Raw genomic sequence first — 16514 nt, 5'->3', positions numbered from 1 at the left:
GCACTGGATGACCTGGAGGTTTCCTCCTGTCCTTTGGGCAAGCTGGGTTAAATTATGGCAGTGTTTTTGCTCCCTCCTTGCCTTCATTCAGGATGATTTCTGTGATGGAGCAGCCTGGCAGGGGCTGCTGACAGCAGGGATGGGGCTGGTGCAGGGCAGCCCTGATCTGCAGGCAGGGCTGGGGACTGGCTGTGCCTCCCTGAGGCTCAGGAGATGACCTTGTCCTGGAGCCAGGCATGCAGCCATGTCCCACAGATGTGTCACTGGGAAATGTGCAGCTCCCCAGACCCTGCAGTGCAGGGAAAGTTCTGCAGAGGAACTGGGGTCACTGCAGCCTGGCTGTGGCCCTGACATGATGCTCCATGTTCAGCTCAGAAGCTCTCCAGGCTTCACAAAAGCATTTTGCAGACAGCAAATCCTTGGTTTGGGCTCCCCACAGGCTGGTTTGGGCTCCCCCCAGGCTGATTTGGGCTCCCCACAGGTTGGTTTGGGCTCCCCCCAGGCTGATTTGGGCTCCCCACAGGTTGGTTTGGGCCTCCCACAGGCTGGTTTGGGCCCCCCACAGGCTGGTTTGGGCCCCCCACAGGCTGGTTTGGGCCCCCCACAGGCTGGTTTGGGCCACCCACAGGCTGGTTTGGGCTCCCCACAGGTTGGTTTGGGCCTCCCACAGGCTGGTTTGGGCCTCCCACAGGTTGGTTTTTCAGGGTCACTGCTGGTTTGCAGCTGGGCAGGGGGGTCTGGCAGAGAGGAGGCTCCTGCTGCTCTGCCCTGGGTTTGTGGGGCCACAAACAGTGCAGGGTGTGCTGGGCTGCACCCCAAAGCCTTCCCTCACTGCTGAGAGCCACCCCCAGAGCCTGCACCCTGGCTCCAAAGGGGATTTGTGCTTTGGGATTGATGTGTTTAAATATAGTTTTAATGGAAGCTTTTAAAGCTGATCTCACCATTTCATTACTGTTTTGAGTGAGTGACACTTCTGTCAATTAGTTTCAGGCAAGCCTGCAGAAAAGACAGGAGGGGGGAAAGGAGGTGAGCAGTGATGTGGAAGGAATATCTCAGATTTGGATATTCCCTTTCTGTGACACTGAGTGCCCAGCTTGGCTCCCTCTGGTTGGCACATGACTTAGGGTGAAGCCTCCAGTCAAGATCTTCATCTTAATCAAAATTTTAATTTTCTCATTGATATAAAAGCTTGAGCTTGGCTGCCATGGGGGACTCAGGAGCTCATCCCTGTGCAGCAGAGTTCACTGCTGTGTGTTTAACTGAGCTTTGCTGGGCAGCTTTGAGCCCAGCTCAGCCTGTGCTCCTTGGCAAGGACTGTGAGTGCTCCCAGGCTGATGCTGGATGGAGCTCTTTGGACTCACTCACCCCCACCCTGTCCTCATGTAAATGAAATGGAGATGCAAGTGTCACCTGGCTTGCACAACCTGCTTTGAATACAGAGAACCACAGGCTGCAGTATTTCAGGGTTAAGCCCGCTCTGGAATTCACTGGGATGCTGTGAGTGAAGTCAAGTTCTCCTCCTGGCCCCAGGATCTGGGCACAGGGATGGAATGATGCAGTGCTGCTTCTTCAGGGGTGATTAAGTGTTGGCAGCCATGTGCTGCAGAGCATCATTTCCTGCACTGCACTGTGCTGGGAAGATTGAAATCTGTTTTAAATTGAGACTGAAATTAGCATCCAGGAAACAGCGATTTTATGCAGCAGTTTTAGCTTTGTGTTGCACTTTTTTGTTCTGTAGGTCTTTTCCCAAGGAAAAGCTGGTTCCTACCACACTTTAATCATTAAGCAGTGTTGATTTGCAAATCACTGTAGCCTTTATATACAGTGGGCAGCAAGATTGACTTGTGTTTGCACACAGACTGCAACTGTGTACGGCCAGGGGCAACCCTGGAACTGGATTTGCTTTTAAATTCTGCTTTTGCTGACCATGTTACAAATGGCAGTGTGGAAGTCAGCAGGCTTGGCTGTTCTGTGACAGTCTCTAAGGCCCTACAGGGCAGCAGAGAGGCTCTGGGGAGCCCTAAATGGCTGTGGAGTTGTTGTTGTGCCTGTTGGGTTCCAGTACATGCCAGAAGCTCTTGTATCCTATAAATAAGAATTTGAGAGGTTGAGAGTTTGACCCTTGGCCCTCAGCTGTTGGGATGCTTCTCCCAGTATTGTAAGCTCTGCCTGGCTGTAAGTCTGGCTGCAGGAGAAGTTCTCTTTAGCTGTGTCACTTGTTGCACATCAGATAAAATCTCATTTTTGTGTCTTTCCTGTCTAGCTCAATGCCTGGGTTTGCCTTTTAATCTGAGTGTTTGTACCTTGTTTAGAGCCTGCCAGTGTTTTGCCTTCACTTTCCTGCATGCTGGAAGAAGGCAGAAGTGACTGAAAATATGTTATGTTTGTGTTGAGTGAACATTTTTATTCAGTTTGCCTCTGTTTGTGATTCCTCTCAGGTGTTTCATGGAGCCTTTGAGCACTAACATCACTGCTCTCTGTGTGACCATCTGAGAACAAACAAGCTGGGCACAGCCATGGGGGACTCTCCGGCAAATGTCCTGGATGGAGGCATGGACACACAGACTGAGCTGGTGGAGAGGGTGGCAGCCATAGACGTGTCTGTTGTCCCAGACAGAAGTGACCAAAATGGTGAAGACAACCCTGAAGAAAACGACACAGTCTTTTCAGATAACATAAAGCACATCCAGAGAAATGGAGTCAGCAGTGACATGGGAATCAATGAATTTCTGCCTTCCCAACAGCCAGAGGATGCTCACTTGAGGCATGTTCCCAAGAGACCTCTAACCAGACCTGGTCTGTCCAGTAGGAAGCTGTCCCTTCAGGAAAGATCCTCAGGAGGTTATTTGGCTTCCAGCAGCACTGCAGGCTCTGGTCCCTATGCCACAGGGCCGTCCCCACGAATAATGAGGAGACCAACGATCGAGTCCCATCGGGTCTCCATATCAGACTCTGAGGTAGGCATGTTCCCCCTACAGCTCAGGGTTCAGGTAAGTCTGTCTCAGCTGTAATGGGAGCCTTCAGGCTTCTGGAGTAGTAGAGGAGGAAAAATCCCTGGAAGCAGGGATGATATTAGCTTGGAATTGGCTGTAGCCCTGGCCCTGACATTTGGCTCCTTTAGCCCTCATTGCCTGGGATAGCCTTGCTAAGGGACCACAACCCCTGTGTCATGGCAGCACACAGGAAATCTTTCAGGTTGTTCAGAGAAAGGGCTGTGGCCAAATGACTTTGCTCTTGTGTCCCTGCTGGAGGTGCCCTTTGGGAATTCACTAGTCACAGCAGCTTTGCTGATGGTATTTATGGATTTAAACTTCTTATGGAGATTATGCATCTACTATTGTGTTCTGCCATAATTGAAGGCACAATTTAATTTTATAAAGAGCTTAAATGCCTGGCTCCTGTCAGGGTTTTGTTTTTTCTTTAAAGCATTGTAACACCAGGGACCCAAACCACTGGAGTTTAGACTTGGCCAGTGTGGGTGCAAGGAACCTGGAGCTAAACATCTGTGTGGATTGGTGTTCCCCTTGTGAGAAATGAGTGTTTTCCTTGCACATCTGAGAGGATGGTGGTGCACACCAACACAGCCTCTGTCCTCTGGGGAGCTGTGCATGCCCCATCAGCTGTGGGATGGGTGCTGCATTCCCTGCTGGTTAAGAGGGCACTGCAGAGACTGCAGCTTCTCTGGCAGCAGCCATATGCTTTAATAAGGGAGGCAGGGAGGGAAAGGAGCCAGTTCTTGGAAGCAGGACGTGACTTGAGTGCCAGCTCTCCCATCCTGCAGTGCTGTGACTGTGCCAGGAGTGAGGCTTTTCTGAAATCTTTCAACATAACTGCAGTCAAGTGTGACTGGCACATTCCCATCTGCAAGCAAATTCAGAGCTCTCCATCCTCTTCCCCAGCATCTGCATCCTGGGGAGCAGGGGTCACTGCCTGGGGTGGGCAGTGCTTGAAATGCAGATTGGAGCCCTTGTGCCCCTGCTCTCGACACAGTGCTGCCTTTTTCATGGTCATTTGGATATCACTGAGAGAGCAGAGCTGTGCAACAGGAAACCATCATTCCTATTAATGGGGAATGGCTGTGGGAAGGGAGCCTGGGTGAGCTGGGAACGCTCTGGGGTGGGTGTTTGCCCTCACAGAGGAGCTCTCAGGATCTGTTCTGCCCTTCCTGCCTTGCAGAGATAGCATCTGTGCCCCATAAGGAGCAGAAGGATTAGGAAAATGCATGCTTGGTTGGATACAGGGTAAGATGTGAGGCTGAGCACTGAATGGTGTGTGACACCCTGCTCCAGTGCCACCACTGCTGCTGCCAGGTGGCTCTTTAGGGCTTGTTGTGCTGTGAGAGGCACTGCCAGTCCTGATCCCAGCTGTGCAGCTGAGACACAGCAGGGAGCTCTGACAGAACTGCACAGCAGGTCTTCTGTTCTCTGCCAGGGATTCTAAAAGGTACCAGGGTCTCCATGTTGGGCTTTTGGCCCTGTTGGGGATGAAATCAGCCTGTAATGAGAAATACAGTCATGGTGCACTTGGCTGGGTGTCTGGTGGTCACTCTGATATGCAGACCTGAGCAGTGAGGCTGCTGGGTCACTGACAAGGTCCAGGTCACTGACAGGATCCAGGTCACTGACAGGATCCAGGTCACCAGGCCCAGCATTACCCTGCCTCAAATGGCTCCCTGTTCTAGGCAAGCTGCACATTTGTATCCCAGTCAGTGCCTCTCACCTGCTCAAAGCCCTTTGGGAGCTGGTTCTTTGTTGTCATTACATTGCAAAGGTTCCATATTGTTGTGTCCTTAGTGCAAGAGTTTCATTCCTCCTTGGTTTCTCACAGGCAGCTCCTCCAAGCACTGACTTTCTTCTTCTCACAGCAGCCAACTGACTCCAGTTCCCCTCAACCAGCCAATCCACTCTTTTATAACACTCTTCTTTACTGTTAAAGTCAGGCCTGCTCCTAATCTTTAACAATTAACCCAGCTGCAACTCTTTAGGGGCTAAGATTACTTTCTATACTGCCTTTATTTACTTCTATTCTATCCGCTACAGTTCTTTGCCCTTGCTTTGGGTTTGTGGTATTCTCAGTCGGTGCCTGACTGAGGATGCCAGAAAGAACATCCACTGCCCCAGCTCAGTTTCAGTCTGTGCAAAGCTGCAGTTCAGGAGCACTCAGGCTTTATCAGCAGCCACTGTCAGTCAGGAGCAGGGATGGGTGGCACTGCTGCATGTCACAATTTCCTGTTGTGCTGATAGCCATCTCCCCTGGCTCTGCCTCCCTCTCCTGCAGGATGGCAGCTCAGTGCCTGCCTGGCAGTGGTGCTGTATCCTGGGCTGATCTGGAGAGATGTGCTGTGCAGAGAGAGTGGGGATGCAGCCGAGCTGGATGCTCTGCCCTCACTGATGAATTATGGAAGAACACTGTGTTCTCTTAGGGAGATACTGCTGAGCTTTTTAATGCTGCTTTAATATTTGTTCACAGGCTGGGGGGAAAACTTCTGTTCAGGGATCAAGAGGTACAAGAGCTGAAGCTGAGGGAGGATTTATCAGGTGGCAGCAGCAGGCTGTGGGCTGGGGCTGTCCTGTCCCTGGGACCATTCCACAGACACCTTCTGAGCACAGCTTTGGGTTTGTTATTTGGGCAGGTGGCAGGGCTGCAGCAGGGCTGGGGCTTGTTGTCTTGCACAAAGATCATTCCCAGAGACACCAATTAGCCAACTGCCCTTGGACAAAGAGTTGGCAGCTGCTGGTGTCCTGCAGCCACTGCTGACAAGGCTGGCTCTGCAGTTTCAGCTCTGCAAGAGAAGTAACATATTCTGCTCTCCCTGTTCTTAATTACCCTGATCTGTCATTCCTCTATCAAAAATTGAGCTGTAATTTTAAAAGCTCCCTGTTTGTTCCCCTCCTTTCTTAGCTTACCCATGGCCTGTGGCCTGGAAGGTTCTGTCAGAGCTGCCTTCCCTGGCAGGAGTGCCTGATGGGGTTTCTGCTGCCTTGCTGCCTATCAGTGCTTTGCTCTGACAAGGGAATGGCTCAGCCTTTAGCTGTGGCACAGAAGTGATTAGGCTGAAGCTATTAAGGGTACATAAAGCTGCAGAGCTGAGGCACAGCCCCAGAGTTTAGGCCCACTGACATTTCTGGCTCCTGCTCCGTGCTGGCAGCAAGGCAAGAGGAGAGGATTTTCCAGAGACTGCTAAAAGCAACTTCTGTTTCTGCCCAGATGATGCCCTGGTGTTTGTGTGTAGCAGGGAAAGACACTGAAATCTTGTCCCTGTGTGACTGACAGAGCTTGTCCCATCTATAACACCAGGTCTTGTGAAAGGGGAGAGGTGCTGTGTGCTGGAATGAGGCATTTGAAAGTTCAAAGTGGGTTTGGTTTGTTAGGTTTTTTTATCCTATTCTGTTATTTTTAAGCAATTTTTTTAGCTAGCCAAGAAAATCTGACTTGAAGAGTGGCTAGGAGATGAATAAAATGTCTTTTTTCAGGCTTTCCCCCCAGACCTGCCAGCAGCTGCCAACTCTTTGTCCAAGGGCAGTTGGCTAATTGGTGTCTCTGGGAATGATCTTTGTGCAAGACAACAAGCCCCAGCCCTGCTGCAGCCCTGCCACCTGCCCAAATAACAAACCCAAAGCTGTGCTCAGAAGGTGTCTGTGGAATGGTCCCAGGGACAGGACAGCCCCAGCCCACAGTCTCTTCCAGTTGATTTTCCTTTCCCTTTCACATGTTCCCTTCATCTCCCTGAATCCCACATCCCCCTGCCCTGGTGTCCACGTTGTCTCTCCACCCTCTGGGATGCAGGAGAGCATTCCAGGTGTCCCTGCAGCCATGGTGATCAGCTGTGTGTGCTCCAGCAGGAGAGGAGAGGATGAGTCAGGCCAGTGCCTTCCTCTCCCTGGAGATGCTCCTGGCAGCAGATGCAGGGAGGAGAACGAGCTGACAAAGGGAATTTTCCTATGCTGGGTTGTCCATGGCTTACTCCAGAGGCATGGAAAATAAATCACTCCTTTGTCCTTTCTTTCCTTGTTTTTTCTCATCTTTATCACAGCCCCCTGCTTGTTTGGCCAGCTGGTTTGGAGCAGCTGGTGCCAGGAGCTGAGGCAGTGTCCTGGTGCTGGCCCAGGTCTCGCACTCCTCCAGGGCCTGGGACCTGCCTGGTTTTCCTCACAAAGTGATTTCCTTGCTGTGCACAAAATAAACTCAGGTGGGGCCAGGGCAGAGGCAGGAGCTGAGCTTCCCTTACTGGAGTTCAAACCAGAGCTCTTGAAAATAATAAAAATACTTGGAAAACATTTCTTCAAAGAAGACTCCCTCACATTGCTAATTTTATTCCCTTGGATTAATTACCCTTTATTTAAAGTTGCGTTTCCAGCTTGTCTGAGGGCGAGGTTTGAGAGGAGGACAGAGCCCAGAGCTGCAGCTGGGGAGGGCTGGGAGGGTCTGCCCTGGTCCCACAAATCCCAGGCTCTGCATCAGCTCTGGGCTCTCAGGTGGGTGAGCCCAGGGCTGAGCTGTGCCCACCATGGCCAGGGCACTGCAGCAGGGCTGGGCTTCCTTTTTGCCATTCTTTTTGGATGTTCTTTCAAAATCTCTTTATTTTCTTACCACATGAGGTCTGGGCTTCCTGTCTATCCTTCTCTGAACCTGAACAACTTTATAATTTGAATTCATTGCTGCCCTCAATACCCATTTTCTGGCTTTTCTCTTCATTTTTGCCTGTTTTCAGAACTGCCTTCACTTCCCCTACTAGGCAGGGTGAGTTTAAACCAGCGTTTCCTCATTTTTCTTCCATGCCTCTCTTTAAGGTGTATCTCTGAATTGCTGAAAATTCTTTTCAGATTGGGGGATTTGGCTTTGTTTAGGGGACAAAATTCTCCATTATATGTGTGCATTCTCCATTATATAGGTATTTTCCATTATATATGTATTCTCCATTATATGTATGTAGGCTGTCAGTTTTCAGAAATGTCTGATTTTGGAAATCATCTCTGATTCTCCCTTCCCATCCATGTATCTCCCCTGGGACAGCTCAATTCTCAGTTTCTCAGGGGTTTCTGTCACCCACTGGTGGCCACAGTGGATTTCTGGAACTGAGCCTGGACTGCATTTTGCTTTATGATTTTTGACCGATTTTTTTTTTCTGTGGCATTGATTTCCCTCCCTTCCTCTCTTGACTAATACCTTGGACTTGTTAACACAGAGGGCATCTTGTTTTTTAAGGTGAAACAATTATTGCACACTTGCACTGGCTCAGCCTAATTTGGTGACAGCTTTTCACTGAGGGATCTCATTAAAGTTCTGCTCTATTTGTATTTATCAGCAGCTGCAAATACACCAGCCTGATGAAATCAAGAGAATTGTACAATGTTATCTTAGAGAAACACTTGGCCAGAGATAGGTGTTTTTCTCTGATAAAGGAATAGGACAATTATCCCACTTCCTGCAGGAGAACCAAATAACAGAATAACAAATGCAGCAACACCTGGCAGGAGTCACTTCAGCAGTGAATTATGGGCTTTTCAGCAAGAGGAAAAAAACATAGAAAGCACCTAAAATCTGGTTTGATTTTTGCTGAGTGCAGCTCAAGTGCTGGAAGCACTGCAGAAGATGAAGGGATGGTGCTTCCCACCAGGAATTACCTGAGTGGAGAGCACTGGGGTGTGGGCCAGGTGGTGACAGTGATTGTCACCTGTTTGTTATGCACTAAGTTCAGGGTAAATTGAAAGAAAAACCAAATTATTTATTTGTTTATTTAAAGAAAGTAGAGAAATTCATAACTTCATTTATTTGCGTAATCCAAAATTCTTGCATTACATTTGGGTTAAAAAAATTCTGTGAAAAATTTCAGAGATTTTTTTAAGAGTGAAGGATCTTCCAAGGGGTGAACTCTGAGGGGGCTGTGCTGCACATCTGGTCATTGCCTTTCCCTTGAAACTTTCTGGGTGTTCCCTCCTGGTGTTTATCCACCCCTTTCAAAAAACCGTCCCCAAAAATGGGGGTTCTGGTGTCACAGGCAGCAGTGAAGCACCAGGGAGATGCTTCAGGTATCAGTCTGGTGGGGATAAGAATGGTGATTTCTGGCCAGAGGTAGGAGGGGTGGTGGAAAGTCAGAGGAATTGGTGGCACAGGGATAAGGCACAGTCCCTGCTCCTGCTTTGTGAGGAGGGATGGATGGACAGATGGATGATGGATGGACAGATGGACTGCAGCCCACACAAAGGACTCTGCTCCTTCTGGAAGGAGGGAAAAATGCCACCATGGCTTCCTTTGCAGTCTGAGCAAGAAAAAGCAGTGTTTGTGCTTTAGAGATGCCACCTTGGCTTGAGCCAAGATGCTGAGTGCAGAGCAAAGGGCTGATGGCTGTGTGTGAAAGGCTTCATCTGCTCCTGCAAGGGATCCCTGCTCAAGGAGGAGGCCTCCTGGCAAGAGCTGGTTTGAAGAGCAGGAGATGGGAGGTGGTTGGAGGCTTTCTTGGAGGAATGGTCCCTTTTCCTGCCTGCCCAGCTGCTCCAGTGGGTGTTTCACCCTCTGCAGCACTGCAGTTCCCACAGGACCTGGTGAGGGGCACAAAGCTGAGCACAGAGAAGCCAGGACAGGAGACAGCATCAGAAAAGTGTTGCTGCTGAATTTGTGAAAATCACCACAGCCTCACACTGGGAAGTGAATCTGCTGGCTCAGTGTTTGCAGGGGAATTTGTCCTCCTTGTGTCCATACCCTGGGTTCCTGCACGCTGCCCCCTCCTTTCATGCCTTGCATCTTGGCTTTTGCTGGGTCATGCTTTCTCCTCTCCTGGTGCTCCCAGTTCTGATGGATTGGTTTTTACCTTTGGAAAGATATGTACTCTGCTAGCAGCACAGTTAATATACTCCTATGGCCCCATTACTCACAGATGGCTGCTCTTCCCTGTCAGGGAGCTGGAAAAAGCTTCCTTCCCTGGCAACAAGATCAAGATTTAAACCATTCCTTGTATTCCTCACAAGCCAGGAGGGAAAAAAGTCCTCAGTCCTGTGACAGTGTTCACAGAGGTTTTTGGATTGAGGAAGAGAGGAGGATCTGACTCCATGTTTCAGAAGGCTGATTTATTGTTTTATGATATATATTACATTAAAACTATACTAAAAAAATAGAAGAAAGGATTTAATCAGAAGGCTGGCTAAGAATAGAATAGCAAAGAATCATAACAAAGGTTTGTGACTGGGCTCTCTGTCCTAGCCAGCTGACTGTGATTGGCCATTAATTAGAAACAACCACATGAGACCAATCACAGATGCACCTGTTGCATTCCACAGCAGCAGATAATCAATGTTTACATTTTGTTCCTGAGGTCTCTCAGCTTCTCAGGAGGAAAACTCCTAAGGAAAGGATTTTTCATAAAAGATGTCTGTGACACAGTGCCCGATTCCTTTAATTGTGATGATATCTTGATCAGGAGCATTAGGAATGTTTTCTAGTTGGTGATGGAGAAAAGTCAGAATTATCATTTCCCACACCAGTGCTGGCCCTGAGAGGCAGAGTGCTGCTGTTGGTGGGAATGCTGCTGGGGCAGGGACTCTCCACCCCTGTTCTTACAAATGGACTGAAGGCATCTGGCACTGCCTTTATGTTGTGGTGCTGCTTCTGTAGATGGCAGGGCTGTTTTGAGGCTTGTGGGAAGGCTAATCTACCTGTCTGCATGTTTTAGATCAGCTTTGTTCCCAAACAAGTGCAGAGGCTGGCTGTAAATTTCCAGCCTGCTTTAGTGCTTGGCAGTTTTGGGGAGAAATGTTGAAAAATGCAGTCTTGGGAAGTGCACCCATCTGAGGCTCAGCCCACACTGTGTCCTGGGGTTGGAAACTCCTCCTTTTCCTCACTCCTCCAAGGTGGGGGCTCTTCCCTGCCCTGCAATGCAGCTCAGGGCTCAGTGAGGACAAGGCAAACTGCACTGCAGCCTCTGTGCCTGGTGCCAGCACTGCAGAGGTGCCAGCAGCAGCTCCAGCTCTGCCAGAGCCTGGCTCTGCACCAAGGTGTGCAGCTCCAAAGGCAGGGTGGCTCCAACACCAGCTGGATTTGTGGATCCTCTGTCCCACCTTGTTCTGCCCCTTGGCCACCCCTGGTCTGGGAGGAGCTCAGCATCCATCTCCACATCCCCACCCCAATCAGGTTCCTCAGCAGCAGAATCAGAGCTACTCTGGGGTGATTGATTTTAGCAAACCCCATGTCAGTACCACTGTTTGTTGTAAGAGCCTGAATGAGAGATGTGGGACTCCAGGCAGTCTCCAAAATGCAGTTTATTGGATCCAAGGTGTCACAGCAGTGCAGGGTTGTGGGTGACAGAGCTGTGCCCACAGCTGTCAGCTCCAGCTGCAGGCAGCCCTGGAGACCCTGAGTTTAGGTTACAATGCATTATAGACTTTGGTTTTGGTTACATTGCATTATATACTTTTCTTTGCTGAGCATTTTAATACAGTAGAACCAATCTGTACCTTAACTTCTATCTACAGCCTATCCTAACTCCTGTAATTACCATATTCATGTCACTGTTCTCCAATCACTAAAAGTCAGTACATTACAGTTTAAGCTGGAAGTGTTTCTCAGTTTTCTTGCAGTGGAAAATTCTGAGACCTTTTTTCTACCTGCAACATTTGCTGACTTGTTTGCCTGTGCTCTCTTTCTGCTTGGTAAAAACATCTTCTTGTTTGGGGTGGATTTATCCTTTGCTCTAAGCCATAAAAACCCTTCTAACTAACATATCCTTTTGCCTCCTTGGTTATTAGTAAGACTGGCTCAGCAATTCTTTTCTTCTATATCAAAACTTGTTTCAATCTCTATTCCTTCTTCAGACTCTACATTCAAAAATCCTTCTGCTAAGCACACATATCTGTGAGACTTTGTTGTCAAACTTTCATCCTTCCCAGCAGTTTGTGTTGCCCAGCAGAGGAGCTGGGCTCTGTGTGCTCTGCTGGAGGAGCAGGTGAGGGTTCCTGTGGTGCAGGCACAGCCAGAGGGGCTCTGTGTTTGCCAGGCTGGTGCTGGGGAGGGCACAGGCTCATGCTGGGACCCTGGGCTGGATGCTGGGGGCTGCCAGGCTGGGCTGAACCCGGGGCAGTGCTGGGGAACTGGGGTGGTTTTACACAGCACAATCAGAATCAGAATTCAGCCCATAATTGTTTTGTCTTGGGTTGTCAAAAAAAACCAAAAACAACCAAACAAACAAAAAAAAAAAAAAAAACCAAAAAAACCCCCAAAACAAAACAAAAAAAAACCCACCAAACCAAAAAAAAAAAAAAAACAGTGCTTATAGTGTAACATAGTGTAACATACACCAGTGTAAGTGAGATTAAGTCTTTAATTATTTAGCACTCTGCCACTACTTGAACCTGATTCAGACTCTGTCATTTCCTTTACCAATACTCTAATTATGATCTCCTTTTGATCTGCAGGACTGTGTGCAATTAAACCAGTACAAGCTACAGAGTGAAATAGGCAAGGTGAGTACTGGGGCTCGTGTTGGTCACACCAGCCTGTGTCACACGTCTGAGCAGGGCTGGAAAGGCTGTGCCAGCCCAAGGGACCTCACTGGTCAAGGCTCCTTGCAAGCTGTGTTTGGTTTGTGGTTTTTTTTTATTATTATTATTTTTGAGGGTTTTTTCCATATTAATTGGAGCAAGTTTTGTTCAAGGTCACAGTGAGTTACTTCCTTTGAAATCTAGATTTATTTTTCCTCCCTCAGAAGGTGGTTAAGCTGGCTCCCTTTCAGGGGTGTTTGCTTGCCAAATGTAACACTAACAGCCTTTGATACATTAATACAACACAACAAGGAAAAAAAAAACCCAAAAAGATGATCAGGGCAGGTGTTTGCTGCCCATCAGGACTAGTTAAAGTTTTTACATCACACGAAATGTTTGTTTAATTCTAGTGCACATTTAAAAGCTGCAGAATGATTCAAAAGTGATTCCTGTAAGTTATTTAGAGGTCTGGGCTGGTGAGCAGCTCAGACACCTGCACCTCTGGCCATGTGCCACCGTTGCAGATGGCTCCACAGGCAGTGCTGTGTCTGGGAGCTGTGTCTGCCTCTGCAGCTGAGCTGCAGGCACAGGAGGCTGCACCCTGAGCTGCACAAGTTTAATTTAATTAGCCCAAAATGCCTCCAAAATGAGAGGCACCCCCACCATCTGTGCCATGGGCAGGGGTGAGGGTGCAGGTGGCCCTGCTGGCACAGCAGGTGCCATCCCAAACTCACACACAGCTTCAGACCCACCCAGGGCTTCTGACTTCTCTGAGGTGGATTTGTCTCTGCCTCCTTCCTTCCCTGTGGGCAAGCAGGTGGGCACTGTGAGACTGGGAGAGGGTCTGCTGTGCTTCTGGATCAGCCAGATGGCTTGTGAGTCTCCTCTGAGACCAGAACCTTATTTCAACTCTCAGTGAAGTCAAGGGAAATATTTTGAAGGCTCTGGTGTTCATCCCACTCATTTATATGTCAGGGATAATACCTGATCATGGCTTACTTGCATAAAATGAGTGTTTATTGGGACTTTGTAAAAACAGAATTTTGGATGGAGTTTGGCTTCAGGCTGTCCCTGGAGCTGTGGGTGCAGCAGCAGTGCAGGCCTGCCCCTGCCTGGGCAGCATGTGCTTGGTGGAACAGGAAAGGTGCTCATGCAGAACTTCCAAATTTGTACCAAGAAAATTTTCCCTCTGCTGCCCATCCCTGTGTGAGTTCAGACAGACATGGTGGCCTTGGCTCAGGGCAGGAGTGGTGGGGTAACACTCAGCTCCTCCAGACATGGATTATTCTCCAGAGCTGCCAAAACATCTGGCCCTGCTGTAGGGTCACATCACCTGCAGACTGCTCAGGGCAGTTGGGAGTTGGTTTTTCCCAGCTGTGGTCCTCTAGTGTAGGGATGTGCTCTCTGCTGACAGAGTGACAAAACTATCTTTTGTTTCCTTAAAAAGGAAAAAAAGCTTCGAAATTTCTTTCTTTGATTAGGTAAAAAGACACTTCATAAAATTTAGGAGACTTCACCTCAAACTTAAGGATAGCCAATTGAGCCAAAATGTCTCACTTAAGCAATTTACTAAAAAAAAAGAGAATAAAGAAACTAATTGCTTTTGTGAAGTGTTTTACCAGGAGCAAGAACTTCTTGCACCTGGCTCAGTTTTTCTCTGTAAAGAGTTTTGTTATTTTGCCTTTTATCAAAACTTTTCTGCTTCCAGCACTACTACAGAAACCACCTTGCTAATTTTATGCTTTCTAAAGTAGCTGAGCTATCTTGAGTGTGATATAGATCTCTAAAAGCTTACAAGACCTGCCTAGAAGAAGCCATACATCACCCCAGCCTCGAGCAGCACGAGGCTGAGGTGGAGCTGCTGAGCTGACCCTGCATTTCCTGTTCATTTCCAGGGCTCCTACGGTGTGGTGAAGCTGGCCTACAATGAGAATGATGACAAATATTATGTGAGTGTGCCTCTGCTCCTCTCTCTGCTGCTGTCCCCCCTGGCAGCTGGCTGCTCTCTGCCTGGTGCTCTCAGCTGTGTCCCTGTGATTTTTTGGGGGGCTTGCAGGAGCTGCTGTGAGGGAGGGATGGGTGGGTGCCTTATGTAACAGGCAGAACATGCTGCTGATCTGCCTTGGCATTTTCTGGCTATGAAGCAGGTCACCTGAAATTAGAGGCATGTGGGTGGTGGTGTTCAGCACCTGCTGTGCATTGGAAGCATGGCCTGGAAGGAGCAGGATAGAGTAAATCAGGGCAGCCTCGATGATGGGGAAAAAATGATGCATCTGACTCCATGCTTAGCAGAAGGCTAATTAATTACTTTATTATACTATATTATTCTATACTATATTACACTACATCTAAACTGAATCTGACAAGCACCCAACTGCCCAGAATCTCATGACTGTCACCCCACAGCCCCAACACACACACACACACACCTGGCCCTGACAGGCCAAGGAAACAAAATCCCATCCCTGTGGGTAAACAAGCTCCACATTGCATTCTGCTTTGGCACAAACACAGGAGCAGCCAATGAGATAAGAATTGTCTTGATCTTTCTTTTCTCTGCTTCTCTCAGGTTCAGAGAATGTGAATCCCAGAGCAGGAGTGTTTTGGAAGGAAATGTGGAGTTTCTTAGGAAAAGGCTGAGCAGAATGGTGGGGCTGGGCAGTGCCAGGCCCACTGCCAGGGCATGAGGTGTAGAGTGCAAGACTGAAGGCAAATCTTGGGTTTAACAAAGCCAGAGTTGGGGAGTGTCATATTTCAAAAGGCTCCTGTTCTGGGCTTCCCCTTTCAGAGGCAGCTGAATCCCAACCATCCCAGCTGGAATTCCTGTGAAATCTGCCTGCAGATGTGCTCATTTCCCTGGGCTTGCCCTGTGGCTTGTTTTGTTCAGGCTGAGAGCAGGAGCTGGAAGGAAGGAAAACTTCCTTGCTATGTGTGGCTGTGCCTGGAGGCTTCTGGAAAAACTTCCAACAGTTTCTGATGGATGCCAGGGCAGGAATCTGCTGAGCTGTGGGGTTGCAGTGCTGCTGAACCTCAACCAACACAGCCCTGCTGCTCCACACTGCATTTGGTGAGAGTGGGATGAAAATGGGCCCCAGAGCAGCCAGGCAGGCTGGTGTGCTGCCTTGGGATAAAGGGGAACAGGAATGTGCTGTGGAACATAAAGCATGCTCATTCCCCACTGTTCCCCAGGTAGTTTTTCCTCCCTGACTCTTTATTACAAGTAGCACACCAGGTTGAAGTGGTCAGGTGGGAATTGTGTGCCTGTGGGTATTCCTCTGCCTTTTCTGGCTTCCAGCAGGGATGGAACTGCAGCAGAAATGTCTTGAAATGAAGGATGGAAGAGATGAGACAAAAATCTGGACAAGGTGCCCTGGAGCTGGCCAAGGAAAGGAGCCACAATTCTTTCCATCTCCCATCCTTTCCAAGCTGATTCACAGCTGCACCAGAGCTTTTTCCAGTGGCTCCTTTTCTCTGCTGCCCTCCAAATCCTCCCTGCTATGCCCTGCAGCAGCATGGTTTGTTCTGCAGAGTGATGGTGCCAGCCCTGGCTTCCCTGACCCATCTGTCCCACCAGCACCAGTAGCACAGGGTGGGAATGCATCACCTCCATAAATCATGTTTGTTTCCAGCTAAAAGTATTTTTTCCTTTGAAAATTATAATCCTTACATTTTGGCACTGCCTTTTTGCTCAGGAAATGCCTTTGAGGTGCCCAGTGTTGGCCATCTGTTACAGCTCAGCCAGGAGAGCTGGGTGTAGGGTAGCACTGCCTGCTGCACTCCTGTCCCTGTCTGGTTGCAGACTGACTCCATGGATGTAGATTTAGCTGGTCACATCCAAACCAAAGTGTAGCATTGCCTGCTGCATTCCTGTCCCTGTTCTGGATACAGATTAACCCCATGGGTGTGGATTTAGCTGGTCACATCACAACCAAAAGTGAAAGCCTGTGTGCAGGTTAGCCTGGTGTGTGTCAGTTAATCCCCACTTAATCTTGGATTCTAATCTAAGCAAACACTTTAAGTGTGCTGCAGCCAGGAGGGGCACAG

The 16514-nt window shown here is 48.8% G+C and overlaps 1 protein-coding gene across 4 annotated transcripts in view; it reads left to right on the top strand.

The window, feature by feature from the left end:
* The window catches only part of CAMKK1 (calcium/calmodulin dependent protein kinase kinase 1), a 97150-nt gene that overhangs the window by 37248 nt on the left and 43388 nt on the right, over positions 1-16514 (top strand). For all 4 annotated transcript variants that reach the window (XM_074556798.1, XM_074556800.1, XM_074556801.1 and 1 more), the window contains exons 2-4: positions 2439-2957; positions 12405-12452; positions 14366-14419. In XM_074556798.1, the coding sequence (XP_074412899.1) occupies positions 2517-2957; positions 12405-12452; positions 14366-14419 (543 nt within the window). In that variant the 5' untranslated portion in view covers positions 2439-2516. The remainder of the gene's footprint in view (positions 1-2438; positions 2958-12404; positions 12453-14365; positions 14420-16514) is intronic.

The sequence above is a fragment of the Zonotrichia albicollis genome, chromosome 22 (genome assembly GCF_047830755.1).
Source record: "Zonotrichia albicollis isolate bZonAlb1 chromosome 22, bZonAlb1.hap1, whole genome shotgun sequence".
Lineage (NCBI taxonomy): Eukaryota > Metazoa > Chordata > Aves > Passeriformes > Passerellidae > Zonotrichia > Zonotrichia albicollis.
Note: the sequence above shows the minus strand (reverse complement) of the source record. Positions and strands in the feature narration are given on the sequence as shown.